Source organism: Ambystoma mexicanum, chromosome 10, assembly GCF_040938575.1.
Source record: "Ambystoma mexicanum isolate Mex_15411 chromosome 10, UKY_AmexF1_1, whole genome shotgun sequence".
Classification (NCBI taxonomy): Eukaryota; Metazoa; Chordata; class Amphibia; order Caudata; family Ambystomatidae; genus Ambystoma; species Ambystoma mexicanum.
The window spans coordinates 1,601,303,724-1,601,329,874 of record NC_090932.1 but is presented as its reverse complement, the minus strand read 5'-3'; the positions used below and the strand labels follow the sequence as shown (position 1 = coordinate 1,601,329,874).

The following is a 26,151-nucleotide window of genomic DNA, read 5'->3' as shown; positions in this document are numbered from 1 at the left end:
GCCGTGATTAGTGATCTGGTCATTGACCCTCTTCATTGTGGGCTTGCAGTTTTTCCAGTATATGATATGGCATTTATAATGCGCCTATACACAGTCTTTTGATGCGCGAAAAAAGACTTCACAGGCCAAAATGGTAGTCATGTGGCCCGGAAGAGACGGCGGTCCGCATCATGGACATGAATTGCGATAAACTCTTCATAATTTCAGTGATATTTTCAAATGAATGTAATTTTTTTTTTTTTCTATGCAGAATTAAATTCACATCCAAGTAATTTGAAAACGGATCAGCTCTGGAACTCTCTCTTCCCTCGATTGGCTCCACTTGTTAATTGCTAATTTTGCACGACTCCAGCTTCAGTCATTACACTTTGTCCTGTTCATGAGCTTGTCCTGCATGGGCTTCTGATCTTGAGCTCAGGTATATTGCAGAAGAAGCAGACATTTTCCTTATAGTTGCCTAAAAGTACTTTGGCATCTTGGACAGAAAGCTCTTTTATGCTCTCTGAGCTCTCACCGCATCTTCATTCATGTCTGCCAGTTGTTTTTTGTATCTGGCCTCTAGTCTTATCAGATGTACCTTTGTGGGCATGCTTCTTGTAATGGGACAGATGTCGCATTGCATTACATTGGTTTATTTGTGCTGCTGTTGCATTTTCAAAGTGTTTTGGAAGGTGTTTGCTTTTGGCTGACGGTGATTGATCTACCCGTATTACACATTCCAAAACTTCAGTCAAATGACTGTGCCTGAAAGGGATAATAAAAACGAATCATTGGAGACCAATTAAGAACTGAACGTATAAACACTAGCTCTATAATTGCATATATCTACTCTGTAGGTGGACACTTTTGACTTTAGACTAAACGGTGTTGGGGCCACTGTTTTAGGCCTGAAAATCTATTTCAACTAAGACCTGAGAAAGTAAAATCCGTCCATAAATAACAGATATTGAAGATTGTATGTGCTTCGTTGGCATGGCATCAACACTACCTGCCACACAGACTATGGTGTTACAGTGGAAAGCATTTATTTATAGCTAGTTTCTCCCCCCCCCCCAACTAAATCTTCATTAGCATATGAATCTTCACAAGTGCAATCTCACATGATATATGATGTGATATGATAGGTTATTTATGACGCACTTAATACCCAGAGGTTTCTAAGCGCGGACCCGGGGTTCGAACCTGTGTTGCTCCGTGTTGTCTTGCTTCCAAGGCGAGCACGTTGCCTCTGAGCTATCCTCCCGAAAACAATTGTCTCCAAATAATGACATTTGATGAAATGTGATTTTAATGATTAGGAGGGGGAAAGTAAATGCATTTTAAAAGTTTGTAATAAACTGAATAAAATTAAATAAAAAAATAATTGTCTCCAAATGATCTAACCAACAATTACCCAACAATAACGGCTTTGAACCCCCTACTAGTCTAGGGATGGCAAGCCTCTTGTACCAGCCCCTCTATAGCTAGTTTCTAATGGTACAAAACCAGTCCCACCGTTTCCTGGCGAACACTGCCATGGAGCATGTTATTCTGTTATGCTCCTGTACTAGTTTGCTCTGGATGTCTTTCTGCTTCCGCTACCTTCCCGGTGCATGTTGTGGCGAGGGTTTAAGGAGGAGCGGTGGGTTGGCTTCCTTGGGATAAGGCATTTGCTATGCCTGCTTGCATGCAGCGCATCGCTCAGGGTGAAGCTTTCACTGTGGGTGCACTCCATATGCTACTTGCTTTGCCTGCTTTCAGGGCTTGTGGGGGGTAGGAGGTGACTTGCTCAGGGTGAGGAATTTGCTATGGCTGCACTCCCTATGCTGTATCCAGGGTTTTGGGAGGGTGGCTTGCTCCGGAGGGGACCTTTTGTGTGGCTGATCTTCCCATGCTACTTGCTCTAGTTGCTTGTGGGGGAAGGCTTGCTCAGCATGAAGCATTCTCTGGCAATGGCTGCACTCCCTATACCACATGCTTTGACAATGTGTACGGCTTGTGGAGCGGGAGGTTGCTTGCTTGGGATGAGCCATTTGCTATAGCTTCCTATGCTGCTTGCTCTAGTTGCTTGTGTGGGAGGGGGTTGGCTTGCTCTTGATGTTTTGCTATGGCTGGATTCTCTATGCCGCTTCCAGGGCATGTTGGGAGTGGCTTGCTTAGGATGAGACATTTGCTTTGGCTGTGCTTTCCATGCTGCTTGTGGGGGATGGCTTTTGTGGGACGCGGCATTCGGTATGGCTGCTCTCCTAATGATGCTTCTAGGGCTTGTGTGGGTGGCTTTGTCTGGATGAGGCTCTTGCTATCACTACACTTCCTGTGCCACTTGCTCTGACTGTGGAGATGGCTTTTTTGGGATGATGCATTCTCTATGGCTAGGCTCCCTATGCCGCTTGCTCTGGCTGTTTGTGGGGGAATGGCTTCCTTGGGATGGGGCTTTCGCAATGGTTAGGCTCCCTATGCCGCTTGCTCTGGCTGTTTGTGGGGGAATGGCTTCCCGGGATGGGGCTTCCGCAATGGTTAGGCTCCCCCTGTCGCTTGCTCTGGCTTTTTGTCGGAGTATGGCTTCCTTGGTATGAGGCATTCGCTATGGCTAGGCTCCCTATGCCACTTGCTCTGGCTGTTTGTGAGGGCTGGCTACCTTTGGATGAGGCAGTCGCTATGGCAAGGCTCCCTATGCCGCTTGCTATGGCTGTTTGAGCGGGATGACTTCCTTGGGATGAGGTATTTGCTATGGCTAGGCTTCTTATGCCGCTTCATCTGGTTGTTTGTGAGGGGATGACTTCCTTGGGATGTGGCATTCCCTATGGCTAGGCTCCCAATGACACTTGTTCTAGTTGCTTGTGAAGGATGAAGCATTTGCTGTGGCTAGGCTCCCTATGCTGCTTGCTCTGGCTATTTGTGAGGGCTGGCTACCTTTGGATGAGGCATTCGCTATGGCTAGGCTCCCTATGCTGCTTGCTATGGCTGTTTGGGGAGGATGGCTTCCTTGGGATGAGGCATTGCCTATGGCTATGCTCCTTATGCCGCTTCATCTGGTTGTTTGTGGGGGGATGACTTCCTTGGGATGTGGCATTCCCTATAGCTAGGCTCCCAATGACACTTGTTCTAGTTGCTTGTGAAGGATGAAGCATTTGCTGTGGCTAGGCTCCCTATGCTGCTTGCTCTGGCTGTTTGTGAGGGCTGGCTACCTTGGGATGAGGCATTGCCTATGGCTAGGCTCCCTATGCCGCTTGCACTGGCTGTTTGTGAGGGCTCGCTACCTTGGGATGAGGCATTCGCTCTGGCAAGGCTCCCTGTGCTGCTTGCTCTGTCTGTTTGTGGGAGATGATGTCCTTGTGATGAGGCATTGCCTATGGCTAGGCTCCTTGTGCCGCTTCATCTGGCTGTTTGTGGGGGGATGACTTCCTTGGGATGAGGCATTCGCTATGGCTAGGCTCCCTATGTTTGCTCTGGCTGTTAGTGGGGGACGACTTCCTTGGGATGAGGCATTCCCTATAGCTAGGCTCCCAATGCTGCTTGCTGTAGTTGCTTGTGGGTGACGTTGCCCTGGCTGTTTGTGGGGGATGGCTTCTTTGGGATGAGGCATTTGCTATGGCTAGGCTCCCTATGCCGCTTGCTCTGGCTGTTTGTGGGGGATGGCTTCCTTGGGATGAGGCATTCGCTCTGGCTATGTGTGAGGGATGGCTTCCTGAGGAGGAGTCATTCGCTGTGGCTAGGCTCCCTATGCCGCTTGCTCTGGCTGTTTGTGGGGGATGGCTTCCTTGGGATGAGGCATTCGCTCTGGCTATGTGCGAGGGATGGCTGCCCGAGGAGTCATTCGTTATGGCTAGGCTCCCCATGCCATTTGCTCTGGCTGTTTGTGGGGCATGGCTTCCTGAGGAGTCATTCGCTGTGGCTAGGCTCCCTATGCCGCTTGCTTTGGCTGTTTGTGGGGGATGGCTTCTTTGGGATGAGGCATTCGCTGTGGCTAGGCTCCCTATGTACTTGCTTTGGCTGTTTGTGTGGGATGGCTTTCCTGGGATGAGGCATTCGCTGTGGCTAGGCTCCCTATGCCGCTTGCTTTGGCTATTTGTGGGGGATGGCTTCTTTGGGATGAGGCATTCGCTATGGCTAGGCTCTCTATGCCGCTTGCTTTGGCTGTTTGTGGGGGATGGCTTCTTTGGGATGAGGCATTCACTATGGCTAGGCTCTCTATGCCGCTTGCTTTGGCTGTTTGTGGGGGATGGCTTCTTTGGGATGAGGCATTCGCTATGGCTAGGCTCCCCATGCCTCTTGCTTTGGCTGTTTGTGGGGGATGGCTTCTTTGGGATGAGGCATTCGCTATGGCTAGGCTCCCCATGCCATTTGCTCTGACTGCTTGTGGGGGGGGCTTCCTTGGGATGAGGCATTCGCTGTGGCTAGGCTCCCTATGTGCTTGCTTTGGCTGTTTGTGTGGGATGGCTTCCTTGAGATGAGGCATTCGCTGTGGCTAGGCACCCTATGCTGCTTGCTTTGGCTGTTTGTGGGGGGGGGGCTTCTTTGGGATGAGGCATTCGCTGTGGCTAGGCTCCCCATGCCGCTTGCTTTGGATGTTTGTGTGGGATGGCTTCCCTGGGATGAGGCATTCGCTGTGGCTAGGGTCCCCATGCCTCTTGCTTTGGCTGTTTGTGGGGGATGGCTTCTTTGGAATGAGGCATTCGCTGTGGCTAGGCTCCCCATGCCTCTTGCTTTGGCTGTTTGTGGGGATGGCTTCTTTGGGATGAGGCATTCGCTGTGGCTAGGCTCCCTATGGCTGTTTGTGGGGGATGGCTTCTTTGGGATGAGACATTCGCTGTGGCTAGGCTCCCCATGCCTCTTGCTTTGGCTGTTTGTGGGGGGATGGCTTCTTTGGGATGAGGCATTCGCTGTGGCTAGGCTCCCCATGCCTCTTGCTTTGGCTGTTTGTGGAGGAGGGCTTCTTTGGGATGAGGCATTCGCTGTGGCTAGGCTCCCCATGCCTCTTGCTTTGGCTGTTTGTGGGGGATGGCTTCTTTGGGATGAGGCATTCGCGGTGGCTAGGCTCCCCATGCCGCTTGCTTTGGCTGTTTGTGGGGGATGGCTTCCCTGGGATGAGGCATTCGCTGTGGCTAGGGTCCCCATGCCTCTTGCTTTGGCTGTTTGTGTGGGATGGCTTCTTTGGAATGAGGCATTCGCTGTGGCTAGGCTCCCCATGCCTCTTGCTTTGGCTGTTTGTGGGGATGGCTTCTTTGGGATGAGGCATTCGCTGTGGCTAGGCTCCCCATGCCTCTTGCTTTGGCTGTTTGTGGGGGGATGGCTTCTTTGGGATGAGGCATTCGCTGTGGCTAGGCTCCCCATGCCTCTTGCTTTGGCTGTTTGTGGGGGATGGCTTCTTTGGAATGAGGCATTCGCTGTGGCTAAGCTCCCTATGCCGCTTGCTTTGGCTGTTTGTGGGGGATGGCTTCTTTGGGATGAGGCATTCGCTGTGGCTAGGCTCCCTATGCCTCTTGCTTTGGCTGTTTGTGGGGGATGGCTTCTTTGGGATGAGGCATTCGCTGTGGCTAGGCTCCCCATGCCGCTTTCTTTGGCTGTTTGTGGGGGATGGCTTCTTTGGGATGAGGCATTCGCTGTGGCTAGGCTCCCCATGCCGCTTGCTTTGGCTGTTTGTGGGGGATGGCTTCTTTGGGATGAGGCATTCGCTGCGGCTAGGCTCCCCATGCCTCTTGCTTTGGCTGTTTGTGGGGGATGGCTTCTTTGGGATGAGGCATTCGCTGCGGCTAGGCTCCCCATGCCGCTTGCTTTGGCTGTTTTTGGGGGATGGCTTCTTTGGGATGAGGCATTCGCTGCGGCTAGGCTCCCCATGCCGCTTGCTTTGGATGTTTGTGTGGGATGGCTTCCCTGGGATGAGGCATTCGCTGTGGCTAGGCTCCCCATGCCTCTTGCTTTGGCTGTTTGTGGGGGATGGCTTCCTGAGAAGGCATTCGCTGTGGCTAGGCTCCCCATGCCTCTTGCTTTGGCTGTTTGTGGGGGATAGCTTCCTTGGGATGAGGCATTCGCTGTGGCTAGGCTCCCTATGCCGCTTGCTTTGGCTGTTTGTGGGGGATGGCTTCTTTGGGATGAGGCATTCGCTATAGCTAGGGTCCCCAAGCCTCTTGCTCTGGCTGTTTGCATGCCTCACTCGGACGGGTCTCGCTTAGGCTGTGGTGATGGCTTATAAAGCCCATGTCCGGGGCCACTGATGCGCCTCTGCTTGTGCTGTGTGGGTGGTTCCTGTACACAGTGCGAGTCAGCTGTTCACATTCAGAAAGAGGAGTGGCAGGCGGGGGGCGTGCCCCACCTGCTGCCAGTGGCCAATGAGCTGCGACTGCCGGTGGGTGCAGTGGAAAGAGCTTGTGTAACTCATGCAAACAGAGCGATGAGAGCAGGGAAGGAAGGAAGGGAGGGGGCCGGACCGCCCCTGCGTGCCGCTGGGATCCTCAGAGCTGAAGCGTAGCATCTGCCACTCAGATGCGGGAGCACTGACCGGGGAAGCCGAAAGGGCGACGACGGGTGGACGGTGCGCGGAAGTGGATGGCGGGTGTGCTTGTGCGCCCACCGCAGCAGCGGCAGCAGCGTGAGCCAGCAGCGTGCAGACGCGCTTCCAGGTCATGAGCCCTTTCTCTCAATCTCTGGCGTCGGCTCGCTCGTTCCTATCCTTTCAGGCAGTGTGGGAGGGGTAAGGGCTCGGGGCGCTGTGGGAGGGGAATGGGGGCGCAGTCGTTTTTTTTTCTCAGCACCCCAATTATAAATAGGGGTTTCCTATAATGTCGCAATCTTAATATAAAAGGTGCACACCTTTTAAACCTACAACGTTGTACTCCAGTCTGTTCTGTAGAGTACATTCCCAGCAGACATATAGTCTTATGTGACCCTACCTAGACGCTGAAGGGGACTTGTGGTTATGTCTCTCGACATTGGCCCCCTGCCATCGTAGTTGGAACCCCATCTTCCACAGTAAAAGCTGAAACCCGTCCACTCCAGTGTGCACATGGATTTCCGGGAGCCAGAAAGACCTCTTATGCCGAATCCAGAAAAATCCGGCCCAATGACCAGAGCTGTTCGCCTTCGCCTGAGCCCGACTTTTTGATTGTTTTACTGGTTTAAATGCCGCTTCATGGGGCCCGCGGGGCCTGAATACCTGCTCCCAGGTGTGCGGCTGCACGTGCCTGCCGGGCCGTGTGGAAGCAGTGGCGAGATTAACGCATGCATGGGGTCAGTGGGCCAACGCCATTCAGCTAATCGGGATCCCCCCCTTCCCCCAACCGAATGTGAGTTGAGGGGCGGGGGTTCCACACTTGCTTTTTGTTACGCAGCGAGTGAGGGAGGGGAAGCCTCTCCTGAAACGTGCAGCATTCAAGGCACCCCCACCTCAAAAGCAAGTGTGCCCATCAGCCCCTCCCCTCGAATGTGAAAGAACACATCACATTGTTATATGTTGGACCGTATCCGTGGGGAGGGGGGCTGCTGGTGCGTGCACTTGCTTCTTGTTAAGCAGAGAGTTGGGGGGGTTGGGGGGGTTGGGGGGGGAGGGGAGTCTTTCCTGAAACTGGCGGCTTTGAAGCGTTGCTGCAGAAAAGTGTATTTGCACAACCACAGCAAAACTTTAAAGCTCCTAGTTTCAAGAATGGCTTCCCTCACCTCTGGGCCTAACAAAAATCACATGCACGCATCAGCCCCCTCCCCGCGGGGAGGGAAGCATTGGGGTATGTTGGCTCAATATGCATGTGTGCGAGGAGTGTGTATATGTTTTGTGTAGTGAGTGAGTGTGTGAAGGGGTGCCAGATGAAATGGGAATGGGTGAATAGGGGCACGAGTGAATGGAGTGAGTGAATGTTGTGTAAATGTGTGTGCACGGGCTTCTGTGTAATGCTAGGCCGAGGGTGTGGTGGCACACTGTACTGCCGTCTGGTGCCATGGTGGTCGCTTTTTTTTTAATGTGATGGGCTTTAGATACACATTTAGTTGCTTTGATAAATGTTACGTTATCTTTAACTCCAATCACCTGGTTATTCTCACTGACATTGCGCTTAATTGGGCCCCCGCGCCGGACAACCTATGGGATTGAATAGAGGGGAATTTCTGAAGTGCCCCCTCCCATCACCGGTTCACCCCCCCTCTTCCCCTGAAATGTAGGCTTTGCTGCGCCACTGCGTGGGGTGCTTGCTAAATACAGACAGAGCTCCGTCAGCCGCTGGCCCTGCATTAAAGCCTTCTGGCACACACTAGCCTCCCACACCCAATGCATGTCGGCCCGTGTTTTTAGTGCTCACCCTGGGCGGGAAAGCCCAAATGAAGCCTATATCTGCTTTCCACCTCTCCAGTGGCGGAGCAGCGTGCCAGTGCGCCCGCTCCCGTGGCGGAGCAGCGTGCCAGTGCGCCCGCTCCAGTGGCGGAGCAGCGTGCCAGTGCGCCCGCTCCAGTGGCGGAGCAGCGTGCCAATGCGCCCGCTCCCGTGGCGGAGCAGCGTGCCAGTGCGCCCTCTCCAGTGGCGGAGCAGCGTGCCAATGGGGCCCTCTCCCGTGTGGAGCAGCGTGCCAATGGGCCCTCTCCAGTGGCGGAGCAGCGTACCAATGCGCCCTCTCCCGTGGCGGAGCAGCGTGCCAGTGCGCCCTCTCCAGTGGCGGAGCAGCGTGCCAATGCGCCCTCTCCCGTGTCGGAGCAGCGTTCCAATGCGCCCTCTCCAGTGGCAGCGGAGCGTGCCCAGGGCCCTCTCCAGTGGCGGAGCAGCGTGCCAATGCGCCCTCTCCAGTGGAGGCGCAGCGTGCCAATGCGCCCTCTCCAGTGGCAGCGGAGCGTGCCCAGGGCCCTCTCCCGTGGCGGAGCAGCGTGCCAATGCGCCCTCTCCAGTGGCAGCGGAGTGTGCCCAGGGCCCTCTCCAGTGGCAGAGCAGCGTGCCAATGCGCCCTCTCCCGTGGCGGAGCAGCGTGGAGGAGCAGCGTGCCAATGCGCCCTCTCCCGTGGCGGAGCAGCGTGCCAATGCGCCCTCTCCAGTGGCAGCGGAGCGTGCCCAGGGCCCTCTCCTGTGGCGGAGCAGCGTGCCAATGCGCCCTCTCCCGTGGTGGAGCAGCGTGCCAATGGGCCCTCTCCCGTGGAGGAGCAGCGTGCCAATGGGCCCTCTCCAGTGGCGGAGCGTGCCAATGCGCCCTCTCCCGTGGCGGAGCAGCGTGGAGGAGCAGCGTGCCCAGGGCCCTCTCCCGTGGCGGAGCAGCGTGCCAATGCACCTTCTCCAGTGGCTGAGCAGCGTGCCAATGCGCCCGCTCCCGTGGCGGAGCAGCGTGCCAATGCGCCCTCTCCAGTGGAGGAGCGTGCCAATGGGCCGTCTCCAATGGAGGAGCAGCGTGCCAATGGGCCCTCTCCCGTGGAGGAGCAGCGTGCCAATGGGCCCTCTCCAGTGGCGGAGCGTGCCAATGCGCCCTCTCCCGTGGCGGAGCAGCGTGGAGGAGCAGCGTGCCCAGGGCCCTCTCCCGTGGCGGAGCAGCGTGCCAATGCACCTTCTCCAGTGGCTGAGCAGCGTGCCAATGCGCCCGCTCCCGTGGCGGAGCAGCGTGCCAATGCGCCCTCTCCAGTGGCAGCGGAGCGTGCCAATGCGCCCTCTCCAGTGGCGGAGCAGCGTGCCAATGCGCCCTCTCCAGTGGCGGAGCAGCGTGCCAATGCGCCCGCTCCCGTGGCAGAGCAGCGTGCCAATGCGCCCTCTCCAGTGGAGCAGCGTGCCAATGGGCCCTCTCCAGTTGCGGAGCAGCGTGCCAATGGGCCCTCTCCAGTTGCGGAGCAGCGTGCCAATGCGCCCTCTCCAGTGGCGGAGCAGTGTGCCAATGCGCCCTCTCCAGTGGAGGAGCAGCGTGCCAATGCGCCCTCTCCAGTCGCGGAGCAGTGTGCCAATGGGCCCATGCGCCCTCTCCAGTGGCGGAGCGTGCCAATGCGCCCTCTCCAGTGGAGGAGCAGCGTGCCAATGGGCCCTCTCCAGTGGAGGAGCAGCGTGCCAGTGCGCCCTCTCCAGTGGCGGAGCAGCGTGCCAGTGCGCCCTCTCCCGTGGCGGAGCAGCGTGCCAGTGCGCCCTCTCCCGTGGCGGAGCAGCGTGCCAATGCGCCCTCTACCGTGGCGGAGCAGCGTGCCAGTGCGCCCTCTCCAGTGGCGGAGCAGCGTGCCAATGCGCCCTCTCCCGTGGCGGAGCAGCGTGCCAATGCGCCCTCTCCCGTGGCGGAGCAGCGTGCCAGTGCACCCTCTCCCGTGGCGGAGCAGCATGCCAATGCGCCCTCTCCCGTGGCGGAGCAGCGTGCCAAGGTGCCCTCTCCAGTGGAGGAGCAGCGTGCAAATGCGCCCTCTCCAGTGGCAGCGGAGCGTGCCCAGGGCCCTCTCCCGTGGCGGAGCAGCGTGCCAATGCGCCCTCACCAGTCGCGGAGCGTGCCAATGCGCCCTCTCCCGTGGCGGAGAAGCGTGCCAATGGGCCCTCTCCCGTGGAGGAGCAGCGTGCCAATGGGGCCTCTCCAGTGGCGGAGCGTGCCAATGCGCCCTCTCCCGTGGCAGAGCAGCGTGGAGGAGCAGCGTGCCAATGCGCCCTCTCCGGTGGCAGCGCAGCGTGCTCAGGGCCCTCTCCCGTGGCAGAGCAGCGTGCCAATGCGCCCTCTCCAGTGGCGGAGCAGCGTGCCAATGCGCCCTCTCCAGTGGAGGAGCGTGCCAATGGGCCGTCTCCAATGGAGGAGCTGCGTGCCAATGGGCCCTCTCCAGTGGCGGAGAGTGCCAATGCGCCCTCTCCAGTGGAGGAGCAGCGTGCCAATGCGCCCTCTCCAGTCGCGGAGCAGTGTGCCAATGGGCCCATGCGCCCTCTCCAGTGGCGGAGCGTGCCAATGCGCCCTCTCCAGTGGAGGAACAGCGTGCCAGTGCGCCCTCTCCCGTGGCGGAGCAGCGTGCCAGTGCGCCCTCTCCAGTGGAGGAGCAGCGTGCCAATGCGCCCTCTCCAGTGGAGGAGCAGCGTGCCAATGCGCCCTCTCCAGTGGCGGAGCAGCGTGCCAATGCGCCCTCTCCTGTGGCGGAGCAGCGTGCCAATGCGCCCTCTCCCGTGGCGGAGCAGCGTGCCAATGCGCCCTCTCCCGTGGCGGAGCAGCGTGCCAATGCGCCCTCTCCCGCGGCGGAGCAGAGTGCCAATGCACCCTCTCCAGTGGAGGAGCAGCGTGCCAATGCGCCCTCTCCCGTGGCGGAGCAGCGTGCCAGTGCGCCCTCTCCCGTGGAGGAGCAGCGTGCCAATGCGCCCTCTCCCGTGGCGGAGCAGCGTGCCAATGCGCCCTCCCCAGTTGCGGAGCGTGCCAATGCGCCCTCTCCCGTGGCGGAGCAGCGTGCCAATGGGCCCTCTCCCGTGGAAGAGCAGCGTGCCAATGGGCCCTCTCCAGTGGCGGACCAGCGTGCCAATGCGCCCTCTCCAGTGGCAGTGGAGCGTGCCCAGGGCCCTCTCCCGTTGCGGAGCAGCGTGCCAATGCGCCCTCTCCAGTCGCGGAGCGTGCCAATGGGCCCTCTCCCGTGGAGGAGCAGCGTGCCAATGCGCCCTCTCCAGTGGCAGCGGAGCGTGCCCAGGGCCCTCTCCCGTGGCGGAGCAGCGTGCCAATGCGCCCTCTCCAGTCGCGGAGCGTGCCAATGGGCCCTCTCCCGTAGAGGAGCAGCGTGCCAATGGGGCCCTCTCCAGTGGAGGAGCGTGCCAATGGGCCGTCTCCAATGGAGGAGCTGCGTGCCAATGCGCCCTCTCCCGTGGCGGAGCAGCGTGGCGGAGCGTGCCAATGGGGCCCTCTCCCGTGGCGGAGCAGCGTGCCAATGGGGCCCTCTCCCGTGGCGGAGCAGCGTGCCAATGGGGCCCTCTCTCGTGGCGGAGCAGCGTGCCAATGGGGCCCTCTCCAGTGGCAGAGCAGCGTGCCAATGGGGCCCTCTCCCGTGGCGGAGCAGCGTGCCAATGGGGCCCTCTCCCGTGGAGGAGCAGCGTGCCAATGGGCCCTCTCCAGTGGCGGGTCGTGCCAATGCGCCCTCTCCAGTAGCGGGTCGTGCCAATGCGCGAATGGGAACCTGCCCCTTTCTCCAGTAAAATGTCCCACTTTAGTTCCCAAATGTTGGGAGGTATTTTGGTGAGCCCTCTGAAAAGGGATTTAAGCGGGTTGCAGAAGGAAGGAAGGCTCTAAGAAGGGGGTGGGGTGGGGTGGGTATGGCCTGAACGTTGGGTGTGGTAGAAAGGAGCTCCCCTTGACCGGACAATACAGCATGTGACCCTCAGACATGTTACTTGGGTCACTGAGCATTGTTTGTAGCCAGTCCGCACACCATATAGTCATTTCTCACTTAGGATATACACCAATTGGTCGGTACATCGCCCTCGTCTTGTCATTTCTAAAAAATAAATAAGCCCCTGATGAAAAAGTAGAGCGGGACAAATGGCACCGATGTTGTTTCCTGACGATTTAGCATAAAATAAAAGCGGAATTTATGAATGGCCAGATAATTTGAATGGTCTGTGATAGCGATTCAAGCTTTAAAGTCTTCTAATGAATGCAAGTGGCGTCTCTGCTCACTTCATTGGTCACGAACAACTCGCCCTAACAGTACAATGTCTGCAAACCTAAGACCTACATAGTCATTCGAACAGCATTAACTTATGTTGCGCGTGGGCCTTTCTGACTGATTTACAAGCTTATGGGGTGGGTCTATTCCACTCTCCTTGGCATTGCCAGGGCATAGCGCGTTGGGCTGAGAGTGTAACGTGCGCACTACTACCATAGGACTTGGGCGCAGCATCGACTTTCTTCACCTGGAAGGATTTGTTTTAAGCACTGCTTAAGCTGGGCAGCTTGTAATTGCTCTTGTCAACCACTCACCCTTTGAGAAAGTAAGCAGGTTCGAAAATCTAGCAGTGCTAGATGTAACTAAGCTGAGATGACCACCTGGCGGTCATTAGATGACCCAGCTTTCCCCAGTGCTAGATGTAACTAAGCTGAGATAACCACCTGGCGTCAGTAGATGACCCAGCTTTCCCCAGTGCTAGATGTAACTAAGCTGAGATAACCACCGGGTGGTCAGTAGATGACCCAGGTTTCCCCAGTGCTAGATGTAACAAAACTGAGATAACCACCGGGCGGTCAGTAGATGACCCAGCTTTCCCCAGTGCTAGATGTAACTAAGCTGAGATAACCACCTGGCGGTCAGTAGACGACCCAGCTTTCCCCAGTGCTAGATGTAACTGAGCTGAGATAACCACCTGGTGGTCAGTAGATGACCCAGCTTTCCCCAGTGCTAGATGTAACTAAGCTGAGATAACCACCTGGCGTCAGTAGATGACCCAGCTTTCCCCAGTGCTAGATGTAACTAAGCTGAGATAACCACCGGGCGGTCAGTAGATGACCCAGGTTTCCCCAGTGCTAGATGTAACAAAACTGAGATAACCACCGGGCGGTCAGTAGATGACCCAGCTTTCCCCAGTGCTAGATGTAACTAAGCTGAGATAACCACCTGGCGGTCAGTAGACGACCCAGCTTTCCCCAGTGCTAGATGTAACTGAGCTGAGATAACCACCTGGTGGTCAGTAGATGACCCAGCTTTCCCCAGTGCTAGATGTAACTAAGCTGAGATAACCACCTGGCATCAGTAGATGACCCAGCTTTCCCCAGTGCTAGATGTAACTAAGCTGAGATAACCACCGGGTGGTCAGTAGATGACCCAGGTTTCCCCAGTGCTAGATGTAACAAAACTGAGATAACCACCGGGCGGTCAGCAGATGACCCAGCTTTCCCCAGTGCTAGATGTAACTAAGCTGAGATAACCACCTGGCGGTCAGTAGACGACCCAGCTTTCCCCAGTGCTAGATATAACTGAGCTGAGATAACCACCTGGTGGTCAGTAGATGACCCTGCTTTCCCTGGTACTAGATGTAACTAAGCTGAGATAACCACCTGGCGGTCAGTAGATGACCCAGCTTTCCCCAGTGCTAGATGTAACTAAACTGAAATAACCACTTGGCCCTCAATAGAAGACCCAGCTTTCCCCTGCACAACAGACTCCAATAATACATGCTGCTTTTAAGGAAGTCATCTAGCAGCGCTAGATGAAACTAAGCAGAAATAACCACCTGGCGGTCAGTAGATGACCCAGCTTTCCCCAGTGCTAGATGTAACTAAGCTGAGATAACCACCTGGCAGTCCATAGAAGACCCAGCTTTCCCCTTCACAAAATCCTTCTGGGTGACCAGCGACCAAAAGGCCTGGGACTGGCATCCAGAAGTGTGCCGCTCTGTGATTAAAGGGATCACCTGAACAGGTTTGAAGATGAGCACCTCCTGTGCATTGCCTTGCACTGCCGGGTCCGGGTGCAGGTGTCTGTCTTACTGGACGGCTCTGGGACTCGCCCATACCCCCATACCGAGAGGTGTATGTCCTAGAGTTACCCACTGCACACCCCCTTTTGATGGGGATTGCTGTTTGGATGCATAGAACATTCTTGCCTGCTTTACTGCCACTCATTCTGGGTTGGGTCGGATTTGGTATGTATTACCTGCTACAGAAGCAGATCCCTGTGCACAATACTTCATGTGGGAAAAGTACACGTGTGAATACCGTATGAAATGACGTGACATTTCGTTACGATTTTTAGCTTCAGTAAAAACTAAGGGCGCGCTTCCAAAAATAGCCTTTCGAAAAGTTGTGCCCTGTTCAGACGGGGCTCCTCCCTATGCCTTTCCTAGATGGGGGGCTTGTCCACCCCCGTGTGTGTTTGCATGCTGCGCTTCTATGTCGGCACATGTCATGCTCCGTGCGACCTCCAGCCTCCCTCCTTACAAGCTGTCCAGAGCACCAGCGCCATGTGGTCCGGAGTCCAACACCAGGCCAGTCACCTGCAGGTCCAGCTAATAACGCAAGTGTGGGCGTCCCACCCCGTGGCTACCGAGCGCCCAGAAGGCTGGTGGCCCGCCTGCTGGGCGTCATCCTCCGCATTGGACCACCGCCAGGCAAGACTGCTGCTTTGCTAAGCGCCCTGCAGAACTTCGCGGAGAACCCTTGGCCGGGACTCCTGCCAGGGCAGGCATGGCTTGGCAGAGCTGCAGGGCGAGTTCTGCGCCAACTGACTGACTATCCGCTGCCTGGCAGCGTTGCGTAATCCTCTGACTGCCAAGGGGTTGCCCGTGCCACGTCCGAGCGCACGACACTGGCCGGCTGGTTGCCCAAGGCTTCTGTACTCGTTACTGCAGGAGGGCCGAGGACCACGACAGCCTGACGGCTCTTTAATGCACTTAGTTCCCGCAGAAGGCGATGGTTTCGCGCAATAGACACCCCCTGAACACGGCGCACTGTGACTTCAAATCCCGTTATTTCCCTGTGCGATGGGCAGTCATTTCGGGGCGCAGGGGAGACCTGTGTGGTGGGTGTGCATATCGATTCGTATGGACCACGAGACCCAAAGGCCTAAGACCTTGGAAGGAAGGCTCTGGCGATGTGCACTGGGGATCCGTCTGCAGCTGAGGCCATCCGCTTGGAATGAGCCCTGGTACCGCTGGAAACGACGTTACACATCATGAGAAGTCTGCTTTTGCATGAGCTACTTGATGGCCCCGGGGGTACACAATCTAGTTGGTATAATACCTTATGGGATGAGCAGTTACCTGTTTGTGAACAAATGAGAGTGGAAGGACACAATGGACCTATTCCACAGAAAGATTGGGTGTGTACACGTGTATTCTTTTGATTACCGATGTATTATTTTATTAATATTAATTGTATGTTTATTTAATATTGTATTTGACTGTGAACCTTCTGTATTGTCTTAATACTGTGCACAAAAAGTTTAAATGTTACTGAAATGCACAATACATTTAAAAAAGTTAGTGATTACGTTGGCCACTCAGAAACCATGAGGCTTGAGGTCTCATCTTGGCTTACCCTGCGTTGATAGAACTGTGTTACCCTGGGCATATTTCTTTTCATCTCCGTTCCTTGGTAAAAACCTGCAGTGCTCACGAGCACATTAACTCTGACATTAACAGTGTAGCCATAAGGACACCACGTTTTGGTTTGAGTTTGCTATTTGCTCATGCCGCCTGCATAATGCTTGGATTACTTACTCTTAGTCCTACTCTTCCTCGTCCCAGTATTCAAACATGTTATGTTACTTGGCGTTTATATAGTGCTCTATATATCATTGGTATGACCTCAAAGCACTGGTAGTTTGAACGCCCTCAGGAACCGTAGTTCTGGTCAGTAGATGGAGATCGTGTTGTAGGGTGTGTGGGTGCACCAGATATGCGTGTGGATGCCCACCTCCCACAGGAACCCCTTTTCCATTTTTATTTCCCCTGGCAACACCCCCCCCTTAGCCCCGCCTCTGGGCATAATAGCCCACCCCCCCCCACGCCACAACAGTAAATGACACTACCCGAAAGGCCCATTCGACAACGGGGAGGGGGAGGCGGGAAACTCATACTGGCATGAGGAAGAGTAGGACTAGGAGTAATGAAGATTTTCGGTAAGTAATCCAAGCATTACGGCCTACTCCAGAGAGAATGAGCCAAGATCACAAACATCACAGACCAACTGGGATATGCAACCCAACCAACACCAATGTATTGAAGCATACAGTCCAAGACATTACCAACAAAAGCAAGTCACAGAAGTGCCACACTCAAGACCCCAGCCCCAAAAGCCGCAGCTTCCCTATGGTGGAGGTTGAAGCGGTAGTGGCGAACAAACGTGTCCGGGTCAGACCCAGTGGCAGGGCGATGAGGATAGCTCGGGGGCAACGTGCTCGCCTTGGCAGAAAGACGACATGGAGCAACACCGGTTGGATCCCCGGGTCTGCGCTTGGAAACCTCTGGGTATTAGGAAATAACCTATCATATCATAAATGTCCTGAATATGAACCCCAAGTGCCTCACCCAAGAGGAAGCCATCCCCCTTGCAAACCTACCCTGGACTTCAGACGGGAGAACCCACAGAAGAATAAGCCAAGGAGATGGCACCCCGCAGCCAGCGACTGATTGTGGGAACAGACTCCTTCTTCCCAGGGGCAGCGCCACCAAACGTGACAAACAGGCTGGAGGAGGACCAATAATCCTACTGTGTTCCAAATAAACCAGAACAGCCCGTTTGACATCCAGAGTAGACCAGCGGACATCCTCCGGGGAGGGGGAGGAGAGGGGAAAAATAGGAAAGACTGACAATCTCCTGCGAGATGTGAAATTTGGAAACCACCTTAGGAAGGGAGGAGGGTGACACCTAAGGAACAAGGCTTCAGGAGAGACAACCAAATAGGGTGCCTCATGGGAGAGGGCACCAATCCCACCCAGGAGAGGGCGCCAATCCCACCCAATCTCTGTGCCGAGATGATAGCCACCAGGAAAACAGTCTTAATGGTCAGATCTTAAGACTCCCCTCTTCCAATGGCTCAAAAGGAGACGACTGCAGAGCCAGCAGAACCAAGGGGATATCCCAGATGGCCAACCCAGAAGCAAAGACAGGCCTGTCCTAAGTGAAACTCCTGAGAAGCCTCCGCACCAAAGAGTATCCACCCACATCAGGACCCCCAAAAGACCAGCTCACTCACACCGGGTGGATACCGAGGGAGACCCATGTTGAAGCCGGCCTACAGAAACTGCAGGACTGGAGCCCCAGAACCCAAGGTAGTGGAACAGTCCCGAGCCAGGCACCAGGACATAAAGTGCCCCCCAGTGACACTAGTAGGCCTTTTAATGTGAAAGGAGGCCGGTCCCGCTGAATTAAGGACACCACCACCGCAGAGAGACCCTCGGAGACTAGGCACGTTCTTTCAGTTTCCAAGCCCCCTAGGGCCCTTGGCCCCACCTCCCCTGTCGGGCAGAGCACCAGATCCAGACCCTCCGACTTTGGTATGAGTTTGTTTTATGCTCCTACAGCCTGCATAATGTGTACCTTGACCTGGCAAGCGTTGGCTTCTAGCGGAAAGGTGGGGTGATTAAAGGATAGTTCCGGGACTTTTTTTTTATTGTTCCTACGGTTCGGCCATGTGTTTTTAAGCATAAATCGGTAGATCGTAGAAAACTTTCCTATGGACCTTACCCGACTTTTCGTCCATTAACGCACTCGAAATCAGCCGCCATTTTCTGATAATCCTATCCTTTCCCCCCATCGCCCTGGCTCACCTGCTTTTGCGGCACTAAATCAAATCCCCCGCCCCTGAGCCTGACATCAGCAGACGCGTACCGCCCATTTCCCAACGCCAAAGCACGTTTCGTGTCAACAATCGCTGCGCCTCAGCTAATGAAGTGTCGCCATGGAAATGGCAGGACGCCTCTTTCCTCAATAAGTATAAACACACCGTTTCACAACACACAGCAGCAGATTTTTTCGATTCCATTCCTCTCTCTGTGTTACTTTGAGTATTCTGTGACTCGTTTCTGTGCTCTGGTCCGCTACCTTCGCCGCTTCTAGGCCTTGTGAACACCTGTACCATCTCTGTAAATTATTTTACTTTCTTTACCACACAATGGCTACAATAATGCCGTATATGTACCAGCCCGAGTACACCGAGGAGGAACTACTGGAAAGGCAAGCACGCGAAAACGATGGGGATTCGGACGGCAGTTGGGAGGACCAGTCAACGGATGAAGAGCCTGGACCATGTCGCATGGACGGCGTCTCCACCTGGTGCACGTGCAATCGGTGCAAGCTAATGCCAACTGAGGAGGAGAACTGCTGCTGCCGTGAAAATTCCGGGTGCTTGGCCTACATTTCGGAAGGCGAGCCAAGTCCGCAATGCATCACCGAGCTGCCAGAGTTCAGGGAAGCCTGCCTCTCACGGACCGTGTTGAGGATGATGATGGTGCTTATGCACGAACTTCTCGGCACTGTTCGTCCGCGTAATCCGAGTAACGAGTAAGTATACTCTGGTTGTGATGTCAGTGATGCCACTACTATGTCATGGTCGTCTCCCACATATAAAATTACATCTACATATCATTCGAATGGATGTAAATTGGTTCCATATTGTGCATTTTCTAGATAGAATTTTTTTCAAAGCAGAATGACATTTTTTACCTGAATCGACAGTGATAAGAAAGTTTTGTCATTTTAATACAGTTTGCATCTTTCATTTTCACAGGTGGTACAGGCTGGTGGCCTATCGTTGCTTCACTTGGTGGCTTCACGGGAGGCTCGGACACCGCGTTCGGAGAGTAATACCTGCCTGTGCGGTACTTGCCATTAGACAACATTTCCCCAGCGACAGTGGACAATACCGCAGATTTTCCCTGGATGTGCTGCAACCGGAACTTTACAATGTGTAATGTTTATTATTTATGTTCAATTGAAATTAAGATCTAAAATAAAACCCAACATATATTTTAACAATGGTTGTTTTGATTTTTTAAATGAATCTAGTGTGTCTCCATTGAATAGTCTTCCTGTGCCTTGTCTTGTCACACCACATGTCTCCGGCCAGCATCCTCCCTCACGCTGGCCGCCCACCTTCAATCCACATAACCGTTGAACCCATATGCAGCAGACATACATATGTTATTTTGCGGGTTGGCATCAAGCCTCCCGGCCTTGCCTCCTCCCCCAAAAATACTTACCACACCACTTTGTTCAAGCGTTGGCAATAAAAGGAAGGCCGTTGGATTTTATTGATACAAAACATGGTTATAGGTAAATAATCAATATGGTTGATCATAATAAATCATCCTTTTGGGCACCGGGTACAGAGATGACCCCCTCTGGCCCGTGCCGCCTTGCCACCACAGGCCAGCCTGCTGCTGACTAACTGCCTAGGCATCCAGGGTCTCCAGGGTGAACTGCACCCATATATTCTCCTGGGAAGCTGAGGTATTTATAAACTCACCCCCCTGCCTTCCATGTACTAGATCCTTCAGCCTGCCTCTTACATGCAGTTAGATGGCCTCTCCTTGGTGAGGCCCTGCGGCAAACGAGTCTTGTCTGCACGACCAGCGCCCTAATCCACACCCCCCCGCCCTATCAAAGGCAGTTCGCACCGGGGTACTTGCGCTGCCAAGTGGAGCTGTCAGGGAGCGATAAAGGCCAAGAGGTGCCAAAGACCATGTACACTTCAAAGAGGTCTATGGAGCATGGGTTGTTGTTCCCATGTCTACCTCCAGACCCAGTATAAGGTTCTATTGTTATTTGACCTTGACAGGCCGGGACCATCCCGAAAGACTTATTTTTGGGGGTGTGGGGCAATAACGTAAGAAACGATAATGAATATAATTTCAGAAACGAAAGCCATTTCATGTTCGTTCATTAGAAGAAATAACGTCGGCATAGAAGGAGTGGTATTTCGGGGCTGCCCTACGCACAGACACAATGGAAAATGCAAATATAATGTAAGTAACTCTTTAGATGAGTTTATACCACAATTTAATTACTATACAGTAGCTTTAAAGACGGGTTAAGTTGTACTTGTTCGTTCTATGTGGCATATTGTTTTGTACCACGCACTATCTTGAGGAGAACCATCTCCTTTTACGGAAGCACCTCAAAACCTTCCTCTTTGCTTCTGCTTTCTCTCTCCCTCTCCCCTGCTACAACTGGTCCACTGTCTGCGACCTCGGTCCTGGGCCCTTCCACTCTCCACCTGCACTGCCTCCCTGTCAACCCCTGCACTGGGGGACTGTCTCAGTATCCTACAGCCCCCCCTTGACGTATAATACCCAGTTGCACTGTCCTAGCTTTGAAATAATTTCCCGACCTAATATATAAAATGAATAATTTTAATAAAGATCTGATGGTGAGACTAATTTCATTTTTTATGTTTTTCAAACAGGTACATCATCCATTATTGCATGTGTCGGGAGTACCAGACACCGGCGGATGGGTTTTTTAACCGCCAGTTGCTTCTCCGCGTGAACAACGTTACCACCCTGACCATTTTATGGGACGATCGCCAAGTACAAGTATGCCCTTACGCGGTACTAACGGCTAGATGCAACATACAGACCGTTGTGGTGGCCTAGTGCCTCGTTGTTGGAACAGCCATGCGATTATCAGTGCGACCGAAGAGCTTATTTTATCGTAAACCAACACCCTGTTTACTGCACACGAACATCGCTTGCCTCAAGACGAACTATTTTGGATCGAGAGCAAATAAAAATGCAAATCGCTGAATATTCTCAAAACATTTGATGTCAAATAAATGTACTTTGCCAAATGTACAATGTTGCCGTTTGCTTTTAAACCACAGTTTCATATTCCGAATTGTGGCGCTGTATTGTGAGATGATCTAAGACCCTGTGTACAGCAAAGGAACATCGCGTGCCTCAAAACAAACTTTTTGGAACGTGAGCAAATAAAAATGCAAATCGCTGAATATTCTCAAAACATTTGATGTCAAATAAATGTACTTTACCAAATTTACAATCTTGCGGTTTAATTTAAAAGTACAGTTTCATATTCCCAATTGTGGCGCGCTGTGTTGTGTGAGCTCATCTGTGTTGATTTCCTGGTTCTGTGAGGAGTCGCGTAGAAGACGCCTGGGCGCGTTTGCCTACGCAGCTCAGTCACGTCACGGATAGAGGCGGGGAATATGAATGTTTTGATCAAGTCTGTTTCAGGGGCGGGGGATTTGATTTAGTGCCGCAAAAGCAGGTGAGCCAGGGCGATGGGGGGGAAATGATAGGATTATCAGAAAATGGCAGCTGATTTCGAGTGCGTTAATGGACGAAAAGTCGGGTAAGGTCCATAGGAAAGTTTTCTACAATCTACCGATTTATGCTTAAAAACACATGGCCGAACCGTAGGAACAATAAAAAAAAAAGTCCCGGAACTATCCTTTAACAGGAGCTGGGGGGAGGCTGGGTGCAAATCCTACTGTGATGTCTGCGGATTCGAAAGCACCTTCTGCCTGTGTGCTGCTGAACTTCTAGGTGAGTTGGTACAGGAGTCCATGCGCGCCACTCTTTCCCATGCTAAGGAGGTTCAGCATGTGCGCATGCGTAGATATGGGGATGTAACATGCACAGTGATGAGACGTTCAAGCCGATCAGGCTGTGAGCGGCAGAGCTGCTGGGTGTGTCTTGGCTGTCTGATGGCTGTGGTGTGATTGCAATGAACTGCTTAGTTAAAAATGTAAAACAAAATATTTTTTTTATAGCACCCTTCAAAGTGTAGGACCAAAAACGGGAATCAAACCCATGGTGCTCGGCGCTGTCTTATTTCCTAGAGAAGCACGTTAGTTCGGGGAAAAAGTGCTTATTAATGACTATAACAGTGCAATGGGATCATGTGGATGGTGTAATGTCGAGCAGGTGCCGCCCTTCTTACTTGGGGTTAGCATGGTCTTCTGCAAGTGCAGCTGCTGGCCCAGTTTTAAGGTGCTTGTTTCTCCCGCTTTGGTCTCAGGAAGGCTTGTTTCTGATTGGGGTCGGTGAAGCACCTCGTTCACGATACGTGGCGTAATCCAGTCTGTATCAAGGGATTTCCTCCCAAAACCCCACATATGATTTAGGATATCCAGAGGTTTCTAAGCGCGGACCCGGGGATCGAACCTGTGTTGCTCCATGTCATCTTGCTTCCACGGCGAGCACGTTGCCGCTGAGCTATCCTCCTGAGATGCCCTGTTCCTCTTGTGACGGACCCACCTTGATCAAAGGTTGTAGGATTGATTTACATTGTGCCTCTGTGGTTGAATTTGCCTCTAGTTTCTTGTCTAACCCCCTAAGCTGATTTATCTACTAATAGCTCAAATGAAGCAGTAACCTCTTTCTGAGGACTGACAGTCTGGGACCAATACAACTAGACACTTTGGCTACCAAGGTTATGCTACATGGGAATGTTTCTGGCGAGTGGATTGCCAGGCGCCCGATGTCTGCACAAGTCTTTGGGTGCGCTATCCTTGCTGGACCCCTTCATAGATGTTTCTTCTTGGGAGTGTGAGAGTAGGGCATGGGCTTGTAGTTGAGGGATGCAAGTCACCCACACACTCTGCCCAAGGTTTAGGACGTGGCTAGGGAGGTTCTGGCTTCTGGGCTCCACTGCAATACTTTTCCCCGTTTGATGTGCTCTGAAGACCCATTCATTTAAACATATTTACATCTTCATTGCCACCAGGGGTGTTGTTAGGTTTGGAAAAGATCTGGGGCTATGCTAATGTCAGCACTGTCAGGACTCGGGGCTAGCTAGCCTTTTGGTTGTACCCCCGAATTTCTGTCCGTGGCTACAACCAAAAGACCCGGGGCTATAGCCCACTTAAGCCCCCCTAACCCCTAGCAACGCCTCTGCTTCCCACTGTGCTAGGACAATAATTGGTTCTTCCAAGATCTTGACTCACCTTCCTTCCCACTGTGCTAGGAGAATCATTGGTTCATCTAAGATACTGACGCCTTCCTTGCCACTGTGCTAGGAGAATCATTGGTTCATCTAAGATACTGACGCCTTCCTTGCCACTGTGCTAGGAGAATCATTGGTTCATCCAAGATACTGACGCCTTCCTCGCCACTGTGCCAGGACAATACTTGGTTCTTCACGTTGCAGGAAGAGGTGTTTTCCTATTAGACCAATTGACTGGGTACAATGGTGGTTGTGTGCATTCTCTTTTCAGTCCACACAGGTCGCATCGTCTTCGGTGAGATGTGAGCAAGACCTCTGAGTTCCACTTTTGGGCACACACATTAGAGCTGATCATGAATAATTGGTTCGATGTGATTTTAATGAATAAATAAATAATTATTTTTTACTACACCCAAAACAACAAAAATATGCAATACTTTTTTTGTTGGTGTGGTGGTCCCCAAGCCCACAATTTCCCCATGTTTAACACCCCATCCAAAACCCCTCCCCACCAGATTTAACCCCTTACCCCACCACCCATATATATATATTTTTTATAAACTCTGTATTTTTTCGTAAAAAATTCATTCTTTATTTTTTATTCGTTGTAATCACTGTTGCCGAATAATTGTGATATTTGCAAGAATGTAGTTGATAAACCTTTCGTTTTCGCTTTCTTTATCCTTTTTTAAAAGTGTTCTTTTTTTTCCCTTCACTTCTCGCAATCTGCCCTGACGTAGTTGTGGGCTCCACTGTTGCCTGACTCGTGTATCCCATTTCTCTCTGCAGACCCTACTCCCCACAATGCACCCTGCCAAAGTGAAATTGATAGTAACAGGTGACGACTTCGGCTATTGTCCGCGGAGGAACCGGGGCATCGTAGATTGTTTCCTCGCTGGGGCCGTGTCCAATGTCTCTCTTCTGGTGAATGGCCAGGCAGCCTCTGATGCAGCGCTCCTGGCGCGAAGGTGGGTCATTATTTATTGACTGTGCCAGGGCTCTGTAGGATACAATGTGAACGAACCCCTTGTTGCAAAATGTTCACCAGGCAGCGTGTCGCCTCAGTTGGGTTATTGGCTCCTCTTGTCACACTTGGGTTGGCTGCCTTTGGCTCACGGTGCCATTTGTATAGTGAGTGGGTGGGTTACTGACTATTCACCCACCTCAGCACAACCCAGTCTCCACCATGTGCTACTGTAAGGTAGGTAATCCACCACAAGAACACAATCGCCCACCAAAAGCTAGTCCTTGAGTTGCGAGAATCATTCTGTAGCCAATTCATGCCCCATTCTTTGCCACCTAAAAGTGAACTACTCCCCACCCTGTACCACCTTGTGGCGAGCTAATAGCTGCTCCATGCCACCTTCATTGGATTGCTTATCTGGCAGTGTGCCATCCGCGAAGGTTAGCTTTTTGGTATTGCCCAAATTGACCTTTTACAACTGCCCTTTTGTCCTAATTGACTTAATTATAGTGCTTCTAATTGACCTTCTGCACAATTGACCTTTATTTTATATATGTATAAGGTTGGTTTTACGTTTTGTTTTAAAAAAAAAAAAAGTTTTTTATTTTTTAGATTGGGTGTGGGATTGCGGTTCCCCCTGCATATATGTCCTAATTGACCTTTTTTTAAATTAGGTCAATTCTCCCGACGTCAATTGTGAAAAGGTCAATTGGTATACAACCAGCGTTTCAATACCAATCTTGTCACTGGTTCTCTCCAATGGTTCTGTGCCATCTTAAGGTGAGCTCGACCTCCAACCCTCCGTGGCCTGCCCACCCTACCCCCATAACAATGAACGGTTCTAATTGCTGCTCGCTTCAAGGTGAGCTTCACTGCACTGTAAGGGCAGTGCTTCGCCCACAGCTTCCTAGTCCTTCCCTACATGAGAAGAATTCTTGCACCCTGCTCGACTGGCTTTAGGCGGTGATCTCCTCGATATGCCGTCTCCTCTTGCTGTGGTTACGGAGCATGGCTAAATCAATAACAATATGTACTATGCAATTATTCTGTCTGGTGAGCTGCCACCTTCACTAGTGCTGGCACAGAAAGCTCTCTCGCTTGCCAGCCCTCTGAGATGCTGTTCCTTGGCCTGGCGCCCTTAGCACATTAGCATCTCAGGAGCGCTTGCTGCCAACGGGGTGGAATGTGTGAGGGAATTCTTTGCTCCCTGTTGTGACTGTTCCTGTGCCCTGGGCACGGCGGTGGGTTTTACCCGGTGGGCATTCTTTGGCACGGGAGACACTGCTGGCATGAGATGTGGCCTGTGACCTGAGTGTTTCACACAGTTTCATCCGCCATGGACTCTGCAGTTTTGCCAGAGCTGAGTCACTCATTCAGATTTCTCTGGTGAAGTCTCTTTAGGCGCAAGCGGCGCTGCTGGTTCACACTAGGGCACAACTGCAGGCAGCATTGGTTAGTACATGTGCTCCAGGCCACAGTGGTCCACCAAGCCTTGGCAGTTGTAATGTCACTCAGTTGCCTGCTAAGGTTTGGTCCCTGCCAACAATTGAATGGGGGCATACAACAGGTGCTTTTCCCCTGCCGTCAGTACCTGGCATAGAATAAAACTTGTATCTAAATTGCACTGTGTTTCTCATTAAAAGCTTAATAATGGAAACTGGCAGATGATGTCCCTGCTGTCATAATAGGTGACCTCAACCTCTCCAATATGAATACGCTCCAACCTGACTCTACGGCTCAATAGTCAAGTTAAGCTGCATAACCTTCCACCCCAAGCCCCAGGCCACTCTCCTGATCTCCTCTTTTTATCTTCCACTCTGGTAGCCTCTGCTCCCACAATTGACCATCCGCCTCTGACCACTCTTTTTTTACTTTACTCTCTCTCCTCATGCTCCATCACACCCCCATCTATCATCCAATGTA

General features: G+C 53.0%; 1 protein-coding gene across 9 annotated transcripts in view; it reads left to right on the top strand.

Moving 5' to 3' along the window:
• The window catches only part of YDJC (YdjC chitooligosaccharide deacetylase homolog), a 291,953-nt gene that overhangs the window by 101,468 nt on the left and 164,334 nt on the right, over window positions 1-26,151 (top strand). For 8 of the 9 annotated variants that reach the window (XM_069619967.1, XM_069619971.1, XM_069619966.1 and 5 more), the window contains exon 4: window positions 24,054-24,232. In XM_069619967.1, the coding sequence (XP_069476068.1) occupies window positions 24,069-24,232 (164 nt within the window). In that variant the 5' untranslated portion in view covers window positions 24,054-24,068. Of the gene's footprint in view, window positions 1-6,365; window positions 6,600-24,053; window positions 24,233-26,151 lie in introns of those variants that run through there. The other variant, XM_069619972.1, reaches the window with a different exon arrangement.